General features: G+C 39.3%; 1 protein-coding gene across 2 annotated transcripts in view; it reads left to right on the top strand.

Moving 5' to 3' along the window:
* The window catches only part of LOC100564656 (opsin-5), a 71,883-nt gene that overhangs the window by 24,834 nt on the left and 33,087 nt on the right, over nt 1–13,962 (top strand). For both annotated transcript variants that reach the window (XM_062980419.1, XM_003223528.4), the window contains exons 2-3: nt 7,197–7,284; nt 10,178–10,340. In XM_062980419.1, the coding sequence (XP_062836489.1) occupies nt 7,197–7,284; nt 10,178–10,340 (251 nt within the window). The remainder of the gene's footprint in view (nt 1–7,196; nt 7,285–10,177; nt 10,341–13,962) is intronic.

The following is a 13,962-nucleotide window of genomic DNA, read 5'->3' on the forward strand; positions in this document are numbered from 1 at the left end:
CTAAAAAAAAAGTCCTCTACAGTGATATTGTACCTCAATGTACACATACTTTTTTACTTTCTGAGGCAATCCACTCTTAAAACTGAGGATTTAATTTAGAATGCTTCATTTTCTTTTGGTTGAAAGTTATGGGAAGGTGGGAATGGCACATTTTGTATAAATAAAGTACAAGAGGTTCTCAACCTGTGGGTCCCTAGGTGTTTTGGCCAACAACTCTCAGAAATCCCAGCCAGTTTACTAGATATTAGAATTTCTGGGAATTGAAGGACAAAACACTTGAGAACTACTGGTATAGGTGAAAAAACAAAGTGCTTGGAAGAGTTGCATAAAGAGTTGTCATGAAGGCAATTTATCTGGCAGGGGATGCAAATGTGATATGCTTAAGAATATTCATTTATCATCTGTTCCATTTTTCAAGAAATATTTTCATTTTTAATATTTAAAGATCATTTTAACAAGGAAGTTCTATCAGGAATAAAGGTAGCTGACAAACATGCAAGGGGTGACAAGCAAGTACATATCAAACACATTAGCAAAATTTAGGCTCATAAAACCAGTGAGAGAACTAAGGCTTATAACCTTAGCAATAACCTTGAGTAGGCACCCATTGTCCTAATCAATGTGACATTAACCTCTTTTATTTTCAAATGATATGTTTTGGGCGTATCCTTGTTCTATCTTGTCATAAATAACTCTTGAGAAGAAGCCAAAAAACAAAAAACGATGGAGCAAGTGCTAGCCAGATGTAAAACAGTAAGAGATTGGTAAAGCTATTGAAGTATCACTTTCTCTCCAGTGAAAATAAAGCAGTGTTCAAAGTCATTTGCCTCAGCTTGAGCTACTATTTCCATTATATTAATTGAGAACTGAGTGTCCTTACTCTAACTCCATATTTTTTAAAAAATACATCCAGAATTCATTATTATAGTGTAGATTTCTAATCCTTTAAACCACAAAGTCAGTAACCTTGTAAGCACTAACCAATCACTTGCAGAATTTATTTTTAAACTATTGAAAAAAATCATATGGGAGGCAGGAGGTGTGTGGTGATAGGGTTTGTGATCTTCCAAAAATACTTATAGTACATCTCATAGCACACGTCTGTGCTAATGCTGCCAAAAGCAATTGCTAGGTTTTTTCATTCACCATAAATTTTTTTATAAAAGTGAAGCAATGGTACTTTCCTTGGCAATCTGAGCGACTAAATTAATTAAAAAATGGAGATCTATATTCAGTCTTAGTCCCATTTAGAAAAGAGTTATTAAAACAATAGTGATATGCTAATCACAACTAATTTAAGATCAACTGATTTCAATGGTTTGGTTCTAGTTTTGAGGAATGGTAGAATTATATACCATCATCTGTCTGTCTGATTCTGACTTTATTTTTTGAGCATACTAGGCTATAAACAAGTTCTTCAGTTTCTTCTGATGTCCTTAGATAACTCATAAATGCATTTTTAAAGCCATGTATTTGATAGCTGCATAAATCAAATCTTTCGGTGGCAGAACATTTTATGTTCTAGACATTGCCAGAAAGCATTCAATTAGTTTGGAATTCAGATGTAATGCTTCACTGTGGGTGTTTTTTCTTGTTTTTTTTTTACTACCACCCCATCCATTGTTTTTATATTGCTCATCTAAATCAAAACAAATAAACAATGTTTTTCACTCACTTTGTAGGAGGAAAAGTAGAACGTGGAGCTTAATCACCACATATTGGTAGTACCTCTGTAACAGTAGTAATATAGGCATTTATAGAAATCTTTGATTTGGTAATTTTTCTAAAACAAATTTAGAAAAATAGCCAAACAGAAATATTTGGATAAGGAGATAGAAAATGAAGCAATTTTCCATATGTCTATGTTGTTGTTTATTCGTTCAGACATCTCCGACTCCTCGTGACCTCATGGACCAGTCCACGCCAGAGCATCCTGTCGGCTGTCGCCACCCCCAGTTCCTTCAAGGCCAAGCCAGTCACTTCAAAGAATAGCATCCACCCATCTCGCCCTTAGTCGGTCTCTCTTCCTTTTTCCTTCCATTTTCCCCAGCATCGTGATCTTTTCCAAGCTATCCTGTCTTCTCATGTGTGGCCAAAATACTTTACCTCTAATATCCTTCCCTCCAGTGAGCAGCAGGGCATTATTTCCTGGAGTATGGACTGGCTGGATCTTTTTGCGGTCCAAGGCACTCTCAGGATTTTCCTCCAGCACCAAAGTTCAAAAATCTATCTTCCTTCGCTCAGCCTTCTTTATGGTCCAGCTCTCACATCCATAGGTTACTATGGGGAATACCATTGCTTTCACTATGTGGACCTTTGTTGCCTGTGTGATGTCTCTGCCCTTCACTATTTTATTGAGGTTGGCCATTGCTCTCCTCCAAAGAAGTAAACGTCTTTTGATTTCCTGGCTGCAGTCTGCATCTGGAGTGATCTTTGTGCCTAGAAATATAAAGTCTGTCACTGCTTCCACGTTTTCTCCCTCTGTTTGCCAGTTATCAATCAGTCTGGTTGCCATAATCTTGGTTTTCTTGATGTTTAACTGCAACCCAGCTTTTGCGCTTTCTTCTTTTACCTTGGTGATAAGGCTTCTCAGTTCCTCCTCACTTTCAGCCATTAGAGTGGTGTTCTCTGCATATCTAAGGTTGTTAATGTTTCTTCCAGCAATTTTAACTCCAGCCTTGGATTCATCAAGCCCCACATGTTGCATATGTCTATACTGATATCAAATTCATTGTGGGAACTTTCTAGTGATGCATATAGGATTGTTACCTTTGAAAATGTCATTAAGGTTTTAATGGGAACTTATTTTTGCTAAAATATTTATGATTATATTAGTAACTAAAAATTGACAAAGACACTTCAGTTTCCATTTTGAGAAATAGATGTAAAAATATTACACTGCTTGAGTTCTCTACAATTACTAGTGAACTTGGAAGCTGCAGTCATGTGTCTTATATGTACAGCAAAGGCTATTACAGAAATGAATAGGGCCACTTGATGCTATAAATGGATTTGTGCTCGGTACAGCTATAGTATGGCTCCTTATCAATGGATTTGATATACATGACTTAACTTAGCCACACTATCCTAAATACCCCCCTCCCCTCCAAAGTATTTGGGGGTTTCTCTAGGGACCTCATCATACTTACCAATTTAAGCATCCTAGGACACTTGCCAGCCAGTAGAGAAATTGATGGGCATGCAGCCCATCACATGATGTCCCTCAACTTTCAGTGGAGGCCCCGGTTGGGCAACACTTCTCACGTGTGATGGGGAAAGTGTTGCTGCACCAGAGCAGCACATGGACTGCCAGAGTCACCCCATTCACCTGCTGTTTCACCACACTTGCTGGCAAAAGGACGCGCACACACACTGGTGCGAGAAGGTCCTAAGTCTCTTAATGTTACAGAATAGTAAAAATATAGTGGCTTTTGATACCATTGACCATGGTATCCTTTTGGGCCATCTCACTGAATTGTGATTTGGAGGTAGTGATTTGGAGGGCCTTCTCGGCCGTGGCCCCCCGGCTCTGGAACTCCCTCCCCAGGGAGATTAGGTTGGCGCCTTCCCTACCATCCTTTAAGAAACAATTGAAAACCTGGATGTTTGGGCTGGCCTTTGGAGAGACAGCCATTGGATGACCAGCCTCATTATAATTATAATTCTATTCTGAATGTTATTAGGTTCCTTTCACTGGGATATTTTAATCTAATGATTTTATCTTATATTGCTGCTATAGTCCCCCCACCTTTGAAGTTGACTGAATCGCATTGGTGGTTGTTTGATATTATTACTATTGATATTATTATTGTTGTTTAAATCTTTGTTTTAACTTGTTTTATCATCCTCTTGTGTTTCAAACTGTGTGTATTGTTAATGTATTTGTACTGTTACTTTTGTAACATTGTGAGCCGCCCCGAGTCCCCACGGGGAGATGGTGGCGGGATATAAATAAAGTTTTATTATTATTATTATTATTATTATTATTATTATTATTATTATTATTATTATTGTGTTTTACAGTGGTGGTGTTCCCTCCTGGGGGGGGCAAAGCTAGAAGGGGAATTCCTGTTTGAACTCCTGGCCATTGATCCTTCACGACTCTGTTTTATCCTCCATACTATTTAATATATACATGAAACTGCCAAGAGAGGTCAGCGGTACTTTTGGAGTGTGATGCCATCTATATGTGGAAGACATCCAACTTAACTACTCCTTTCCAGCCAGAGTCAAGAAAGCTGTTTTGGCTCTAAACAAGTGTTCGTTATCAATAATAGACTGGGCACAGCAAAGAAATTGAAATGTATTCCAGACAATACAAAATTGCTCATATGACCTCATCACATGAGGCTTTTGCCCAGTCCTACTTACAGGACTTCCGCCAGAGCACATCACATGACGCAGGGCTACTTCCGCTGGTGCTCTGTCCTGGCAACATCGTAGGACAGAGCCCTTAGAACACAGGTGGTTATGAGGGCCCTTAATGCTGGTTTCCCACATTTGCAGATTTGTAGATTGTTTGGAGTTACTCCTGAACTCAGCTTTGAAGCTTGAGGCTCAGGTTTCTGCAATTTCCGGGAGTGCCTTTGCACATTAAAAACCTGGTGACAACTGCACCCATTCCTTGAGATTTTGATCTGGCCATGCCTTAGTTACATCCTGTTTATATTACAGTAGAGTACGCTATTTGTGGTTTTGAAGAATGTTCAGAAACAGGGTGGTCCAGAGATCAGTGGCCAGAGTGCTAACCAGGGCTGGTTACAGGGAGCACATAATTCCTGTTGCAGTAACTCCACTGACTTCTGGGAACAATTCAAAGTGACAGACATGACATATAAGGCCCTATATGGCTCAGATTCAGGCTATTTGGCAGGTTGCGTCTCCCTGTATGTAAGGAAAGGCCCTTTTAAAATTGCATTTCAATGTTGTGAGTCAGTTTGTGTCTCAATCAAGAAATAAAAGTGGAATAATTGTAACAATAATGGGTTTGCTGTTATCCATGGTTTCAGATATCCACAAGCAAGTCTTGGAATGTATTCCCCATAGATAAGGGTGGTTATAATCTATTTCCATGGTCTGTTCCTCTTACATATACTCAAACTTTCCACCTTCCTTGAACTGGTCTTATGTCTTGGGAAGACCTAACCAGAAGAAACGCTTGATTCAAAACATAATTTGTATGTCAACAACCAAGGCTGCACCAAGGACATTTTTGTTGCCTGAAGCAGAATGGCAAATGATGCTCTCATGAGTCAGTCCTTAAAAGTACTGAAGCTAATGTAGAACCATAATATTTTGGAAATGCATCCCAAAGTTGCAATATTTTCAGATTCATTTGAAATACTGTGTTTATACGTAGTCCTGAATCCCTAGGGGCCCAGGATAGATCTTTGTCTAAAGCAGAAAATAAATACAAAATAATTTTGTGAAGAACTGCAAAACATCTTTATGGGCAACATGAAGACTTTGGGATGCACTTTCTCCATTCCTAGACTGGAAAGGTTGTGTTAGTTGCTTGTAGTTGTCCTTTTCAAGTAGCATCACTTTTGATCCAACCCAACCCAGTAGTCTCAATTTAAACTCAAATGTGTATTTGCACCTACACATGGATTCGTGTTTAATTCTTTTTGCATATCATTCTTCTAAGCATGTACTATATGTGTTGTACGGAGGTCTGAAAATCAACCCTCCTCTATCCTCCAGTTGGGAAACAGAACTGGAACAAACCTGGAACAAGACTAATAGAACCCCCCCTCCCCAACCCCCCCCCCCAAAACAAAACAAAAACTCAAACAAAACCTTTGGCCAAATGATCTACCAGGATTCAGCACTGCTTTCAATCCAACCTGCTCACAGCACTGCTTGAGATAAAGTTTATTTCAAGCATCAGAGTTAAGCAGACAAAGACAAAATATGCATGAGCAATATCTAATCCATATGTGGCAATCTTTATCTGCGAACTATGTGTCCAGTACAAAATGTATCAAGAATGTGTTTGTTGATGAGGATGTTTTCAGGGTTTGGCATGTATGCCTTTAATTCTGGCTGTTGATCCTGGGTACAGAATATTACTGTTCTGGCATTTCTAACATAATATTGATAGCAGAGCTCAGTAAACAATACAGATCATGGGGAGATGTCAGCTATTGTCAAGATGGTGTTAATCAGGTTCACTAAGTGATTCAAGCATACAGTTGAATCTTGAATTTTAATTTTTTGCCAAAATAAGCAACTTGGTGAGTCATTGGAAAGATGTATGTGATCCCATGGTGTCTACCGGCTATCAGCTCAACACTCAGAATGGCTGGCCTAAATTTTACTACAGAGATTTGCTTTTTGTGAAGCTATCCTTAGCACTTAAAGATTACTCATCCATATTTTAAAAAGGTTTCTCTAGGTTACTTTAACTGACTCTTCATTTGAATAAGCCTTCCATAGTAATTTAATACAAAAGTGCATGTGAAATTTGAGCTATAAATGTAAAAAAGTTGTTGGTTAGGTCAGTATTCACAATAAATCATTTTATGCTGTTTATACTTTCTCTGTGATTTTAAAAAATAAGGGTTCACAGTTTGATTTTTCCTGTAGCACCTAGTTGCTAATATTAGACTGAAAAAGTAAGAGAGGCTATTCTGGATAAAGTTGGAAAGGTTTATGTCACAATTTGATACTGATTCTTGAGACAGTCAGAGGTGCATTTGCAGTGCTTCAAAAGAGTTCAACTTTTGACTTAACTCCAATCTTATTGCCTTTACCAGACACATTATGTAGATGAGGCTGTTATGCTCAGGGCTTCTATATACAGAACATTATGGGCTAGCCAACTCTTGCATGCCAGATCAGCTCACCGGTGCCTTTATGAATCTGATATGTGGAGAAATACTGAGGGTGCTGCAGGGTAATCACAGCTGTTTTATTCTTGATGCAAATATTTTGTCTAACACATGGGCATCTGTAATACAATTCTTGTGAATGATGGTTTTTATTTTATTTTTAATGTTCAAAATGTTCTATTGAAGAATAATTCTAAAACAAAACTCTCTGTCTACTCTCAGTCAGTTTTTAAAACTACTGTAATATGTGAAGGAAAAACATAGGTGTTGAACTACTGCATTATACTTAGCCTTGTGTCTGAAAACATTGTCACTGATATTGAAAACCACTAACACATAATTAACCACCTCTGTTTTTTCCAGATGGAGTCTTACTTTGCAAATACGACATTTCATTCCAAAATAACAGAAGCAGCTGATGTTATTGTTGGCGTCTTTTATATTGTATTTGGTAAGTAGAGTTGTTAAAGATTCTCTTCATATGATGTTGATTATATTTCAAATTCCATAGCATAATATGCACTCTTTTAGTTGTACGTACGTGATGGTTTTCAACCACATGGTCCTGCATTGAACTAGACATGATGTTCTCTTATTGATCTGCTCAGTCAGGAACAATGTGTGTGGCCAACGGGTTAGCACACAAGCGTAAGCCCCAATTTCATCCAGGCTGTTTGTTCGCATTTGAATTAATATTTCTGATTTGTTGGGGGTTTTTTTAAAGCTAGGATCATAAACAAAAATGTGCTAAACCAAGTTTGTGATGTTGGCATCGAAAAGGCCAGCAAGCCGTTTCAATTCCTAGTGAGTTTAGTCACTCCTGGCAGGAGAAGCTAAACAAGAGTGACCAAACTACACATAGGAACTTCTTCACCACTCAAAATAATCAGATTCTTTGTCAAGCTAGCTTCTCATCGTCTATCAGTCTGAGTTCACAAAATATATGTTAATAACTTGTTACAGGATTTTTGTGGGGCTAAAAGAACACCTTTTCAATTGAAGTGTGTTAGAATGATCATAATTATGCCTGAAGTGTGGAGTAGTTCATCTTCAAAGTGTTCCCCCCCCCAGATATGCTTTGAACTGGAGTAAAAAAATGCTTTCCAGATGTTTTGAGCTTCAACTTACATATACCTTTATTGTTGGCTGTATTGGATAGGGGCTGGTGGGCATTGTAGGCCAAAGTATCTGGAAGGTCAAAGCTTTCTTCCACCTGTCTTGAATCATTAAAACCATCAGTGAAACATCATCTCTAGTAGGAAGCTGAACTAAAACTGATGTTCTGATAAGAAACCAAAAGTACAATTCAGAAGTACATAATATTTTGTTTTTCTTCAACTGGGAATTTCCTGGATATATTGGGCTATATATTGCCTAGGCCAACATGCTAGCTGGGGATATTGGGAGTTAGAGCTCAACATATCTGGAGAGTATCCAGCTGGCAGAGTCTAACTCATTGTTCCCTAACAATGGCTAATAGAATTTATAATTTATCTTAAGTAAATCTGCACCTAGTTAAATTCAAATATATTTAAAGGTATGTTTATATGGGCCACATATCGTGAAATCAGGCCAAAATGGCTCCTGAATGTTCACACAGTGCTCAGAGACTTCTGACCCCTAACATATTAGCAGAAGTCAAGGAATGCTCTGGAGCAGTCTCACTCTTTAGGGTTGGTATAAAAACAGCAGGACTGGTTCTAATACCAACCATTCCAGATATTCACACAAGCCCGAGGGTAAGATGGCCAGTCCCTGGCTATTGCTGGGTACCTTTGCTGAAGTCAGCAAAGACGCCTATATGAACTGGAGAAAGAAGGGGTGATCACCTTCTTTCCCCAAGTTCATATAGGCGTCTTTGCTGATGTCAAGTAACCACATGATCTGGGAAAAGGAGAGGAATTGCCCCTCCATTTCACAGTTTATGCTGGCATCTTTTTTGACACCAGCAATAGCACCCAGTAATGAGTTCCATAGTTGGTGCAATTGCTACAAACAATGGAAAAGGTAACGTGACTGTCCAGTGGCCCGAACCAGGTTTGGCCCAGCTGGATGTTCTGGGCTCTTCTTCTGCTACTTGGAAGCAAAGTGTGAAAATATCTCTCAAGAATCCTGGGCCAGTCTAAAGAAGCAATGTTTTGGACCATCCCTAAATATAGGTGCCTGATTAGATGGGCCCTGAGAGTACTGCAAGTTAAAAGTAAAATGCAGTTGTGAATATCCAGGATTGTAGTTTTCCAGAGATCAAGTGAGATTTCTTGGAGTGGGTATGTTTTCCTTAAAAAAAAAAAAAGAGGAACACAGAACTCCAAAATTAATAACTAGAAGGCTGCTGAGAAGGCGCTTGGTTTGCCCTTTTTTCCAGTGTGATTTCTGCCCTCTAAATTGCTTCTTAAACCTGCTTGTGTCATGCAGAATAGAGGGGGAATATATGAATATAGTGTTTTATTGTTTGTCCATAAAGTCTGTGATGTAGCTCTATGCAAAATGTGGTTGAAAATTTCCAGAAGACAAGGGGCTTGGAGCTGGATGTGGTGTAATTGACCTTTGCCATATAGTAAATAGGTGTGTGAATGAATTTGCCATTTGCAATAGGATCAGCTATATTTGTCATGAGACATTTGGTACGGTGTAAGAGGCTTGGATTGCTCATCAGTTTCTTGTGGAGTGGGCTGAAGTCTCACTCGGCTTAACTTCACCTTAATTGGGTGCACATTAATGCACTTCTATTTCCATCCTGTAATGTTTTACCATTTCCAACTTCTCTTTAGGGACAATTATTTATTTTTATTTATTTATTTTGAAGATTTCTATGCTGCCTTTCTCTCTCTACTCTCTCTAATCTGCCTATTGTCCCTATAGATAAGTTGGAAATGATAATATATGATAATATATGAAGTTCTTCTCTCTTAATGATTTTCAGAGTGCCTGGCCACTTTGGAGATAAGGGCGATAAAAATAATCTGGCACTAGAGAAGAAAGAAGTTGGAAATCATGCTACAAGGACTAAGGAGTAATCATTTTTGCAAAATGCATAAAGAAAATTAGCATTAGTCATTCTCTTACCTTTGCCATGAGAATTACTGACAATGACAGCATAATACTTGTCTGTAAAATCAAAGTGATAATTGAGACTGAATACAGCTAACTAAGACCCTGAGAGACAGGGGTCAAATCCATGTTTGGCCATAGAAACCTACTCAGTGATCTTTGATGAATCATTTTCAGAGGAAAGCAATGGCAAACCTCAGCAAATCTTGTTTAGAAAACCCCATGATAGATTCACTTTAGGGCTACCATTAATCAGAACAACAAACAATTACTTATTGTATTTTATCCTCCAGGCATATGCTCTTTTTGTGGGAACAGTATCCTCCTCTATGTTTCCTACAAGAAAAAGAACCTATTGAAACCAGCAGAATACTTCATGATCAACTTGGCCATCAGTGATCTTGGTATGACTCTGACCTTGTACCCTCTAGCTGTTACATCCAGCCTTGCACACAGGTTTGTTCAATATACATCCACCACATGCACCGGAACTCTACTAGTAGGAAACCCTAACAACTGTAGTACTTTTCCTCCACATTGTTTTAAGAGCATGACAAGTAATTAGTGGGACTGCAAAAAAGCAGGGTTATACAACAATAGTCCTCCAAGCTGTTGGCAGTAATTAACATTGTTATGTTTACAACATTGTTGTCATTAAAATGTCTTATTAAGAAAGGGAGTGTTTCTTCAATACAGTGACTGTATTGTTGCTACCACCTGATCACTGTGGGAGGAATAACAAAAGAACTGGTGTCTTTCTGTAGTAAAGCATTTTATTGTTGTTGAGTTACAAATTATATACACACACACACACACACATGTGAAAATGATACTGGCTAAGAAGGGTTGCACAGGCCATCCTGTTATTTATGTTTCAGCATTCAAAACTGTAGCTGGAAATGCCTTAATTATGTTCCTATAATTTATTTAATTGTTGGGGAAAAACATCTGCAAACCTAAGCAGTGTTTATGTAAAACACCCCATGTAGTATCAGGTATTGAGGGAAGAGTGGTGGTGAAAAAAATAACAACCAGAAAGGTGATAAAGAACTGAGGTGGTTCAGTGTTGTTAGAGGCATCCTAGACAGTATCGAGGAAACATATGTACTGACAGCAATATAAACAGATACTTGAGAGTGTATTTAGTAGATGCAGATAGTTGCTCTGGATGGTGAGAGGAGCAAGCTTCTGCTCAGTTGGGAGGCCCTTCGGTTGTGGGCGGGACTCAGGTCACTCTCCAGGTGGAACGGGACTTCTCCTCTTCCATCTGTTGTGCCTCCTTCACCTCACCAGGATTGTAAGTTGAAGGAATGTCAGCAGGATCACCGTTGAATGGATCCAACTGCCTTAATGTTCTCATTATTAGGGGTTGGTTTACCTTCCGATTTGCTAATAATGTGTCACAAAATGAAAGTTTGTCACTGTAAGGATGTTATGAGTTAATGGGAATTATTGATATGATTTTATTTGTTTATTAAAAGGAAAAAAGGGGAGTTATGTATTGATGAAGACAGGTCTCACATGGAAGCCAGCTGTGTTCAGCGGGTTGCCATGGCAACGTAACCTCTCTCTGGAGGAGAAGGGGGCGTGGCTTAGTTGGCAGTTAAAAAAGCCTGTGCCTTTTGAAAAAAACAGTTTTTGCTGTTAGACTTCTAAGGAAGTTAGGAGCTGTGGGGAATCAGAAAAAGAGACGCTGCTCTTGGACAGTTTTAGGTAGTTAGGAAATAGAGGCTTGGTCACAAGCAGACGGCAGCTAATGGTCACTCAGGAGAAAGGCTGGTGATATAAGTTGACCGGGTGTTTTATTTACTGTTCAAAGAGAAGTTATTTAAGATATATCCATTCAAGAAAGACTACATTGTAACTTAATATCCGGAACGTTTACTGATTGAAACCACACACGCTTATGTACCAAAATAAACTTGAGTTTTATTGTTCATAAAGATCAGTCTCCTTGCCTCTCTGTAACTCTGAAGGAAGACTATTACCTCATGTTGGTGGCAGTTACTGTACCTATCTATATAAGTTACCGTACTTTTCTATATAAGTTACCATCTTTACTCATTTAAACCCATCAGTTCTGTTATCCTTCCTTATCCACTAAATCCTCCCTGTCATACATTCACACATCCTCCATCCCTCCCTCTCATACGCATGCACATCTCCTCAGTCACCAACACAAAATAGTTGGAAAGTCTTGATCTAGGCATTAGAGTCCTGTTGGTGGTGCTTAGAATTGCATTGGCTTTACCTGCCACATCACACTGTTGGTTCAGCTTGTCGTCTCGATCCCTTTCCCTATGAACTGAAGCGGGCTCTAAGCTCTTCCGGGGAGACCCTCCTCTCGCTCCCGCCTCCATCACAAGTGTGGTTGGTGAGGATGAGAGAGAGGGCCTTCCTTCTCAGTGGTGGCCTCCCAGTTTTGGAACGAGAATTAGACAAGCCCCAACATTGGCCGACATTCGCGGAGACCTGAAAACTTGGTTGTTTCAGCTTGCTTTTGACAATGCCTAGTCCCTAGTCACAAATGCCCAGTGCCTAGGTTCCGCAAGATTATGCTGCTGTTTCACGTTATCCTATACCTAGACCTACCAATGCTGTTTGCACTACCCCTTGCCTGGCTCTTGTATATCCTGATCAGGCCCGTTTTACTACGGCAACCGATTTCACTGAGTATTGTGTACACAGCTATTGTATATTCTGAAGTTTTACGATAACTGTGTTTTTAACTAGTTTTGTTATCTTGTACTGTTTTTATTTTTTTTATTTATGTTTTTACCTTGATAGAAATGGTGTGGTGGTAGTTCAATTCTGAACTGCACATTCAACAATGAATATGTAAAATTCTGGATGTAGAGTTGCCAAACAATATAGGAATACATCTTTCTGAGTGATTTTCTCATCTTTCTGTGTCTTTCAGAAGCATCTTTCCCTTATCCATTTATCATTGCACATGTACCTTTCCTTTTTTATCTCTATGCCACCTACCAATTTAAAGCCCTGCTTTTCAGGTTTTGCTTCATTTCTTTGGGTATTCACTGTGTCTCATCTGTGACAGATACCAGTCTCCAGGGCTGGAACGCTCATTTATGGGCCCTCTCAGTTCACATGGTTTGAACTCAAATAGAAAACCCTCACAGGATCAATGGCTAGAGCCTTGGGCTATCAGGGTCATTCTTCATTTCCATCAAACCCTTGTAGGAACATATGTTAGTCTGCATTGACGTTGTTATTGTTGTTGTTTATTCATTCAGTCACTTCGACTCTTCTTGACCTCATGGACCAGACCATGCCAGAGCTCCCTGTCGGCTGTCACCACCCCCAGCTCCTTCAAGGTCAAGCCAGTCACTTCAAGGATACCATCCATCTTTCCCTTGGTCAGCCCCTCTTCATTTTTCTTTCCATTTTCCCCAGCATCATTATCTTCTCCAAGCTTTCCTGTCTTCTCATTATGTGGCCAAAGTACTTAATCTTTGCCTCTAATATCCTTCCCTCCAGTGAGCATAATTTCTTGGAATATGGACTAGTTTGATCTTCTTGCAGTCCAAGGCACTCTCATAATTTTCCTCCAATACCACAGTTCAGAAGCATCTATCTTCCCTTGCTCAGTCTTCCTTATGGTCCAGCTCTCGTATCCATAGGTTACTACGAGGAATACCATTGCTTTAACTTTGTGGACATTCATTGCCAGTGTGGCGAAGGCACACTGGTATTGACAATAAGACAGCAAAATCTTACCTGAAAAGAAAGGAGAGAGTTTATCCCTCTACAACAAAGCCAAACAGCTCCTTGCAGCATAGCACATTCAGGGCGCTCTGAATATAGAACCAGACTTCCAGAACCATCACACACAGCACTCAGGTGAATGGAATCTGGATGTGACAGTTTTTCCACAAATTCAGGCACACATTGGAAAGGTAACTCCTTTTTATGGTGGCTTCTTCTATACTGACTGACGATGGCACATTGGGAACTTATTGAAAGGACCATTCTACTCAAGGAGAAGAAGCAATCCGGCCCCACCTGAGGTAGCAAGACTCATTTCCTTTTTGAAAGGATTCTTTCTGTTTGTTCTTTT

The sequence above is a fragment of the Anolis carolinensis genome, chromosome 4 (genome assembly GCF_035594765.1).
Source record: "Anolis carolinensis isolate JA03-04 chromosome 4, rAnoCar3.1.pri, whole genome shotgun sequence".
Lineage (NCBI taxonomy): Eukaryota > Metazoa > Chordata > Lepidosauria > Squamata > Dactyloidae > Anolis > Anolis carolinensis.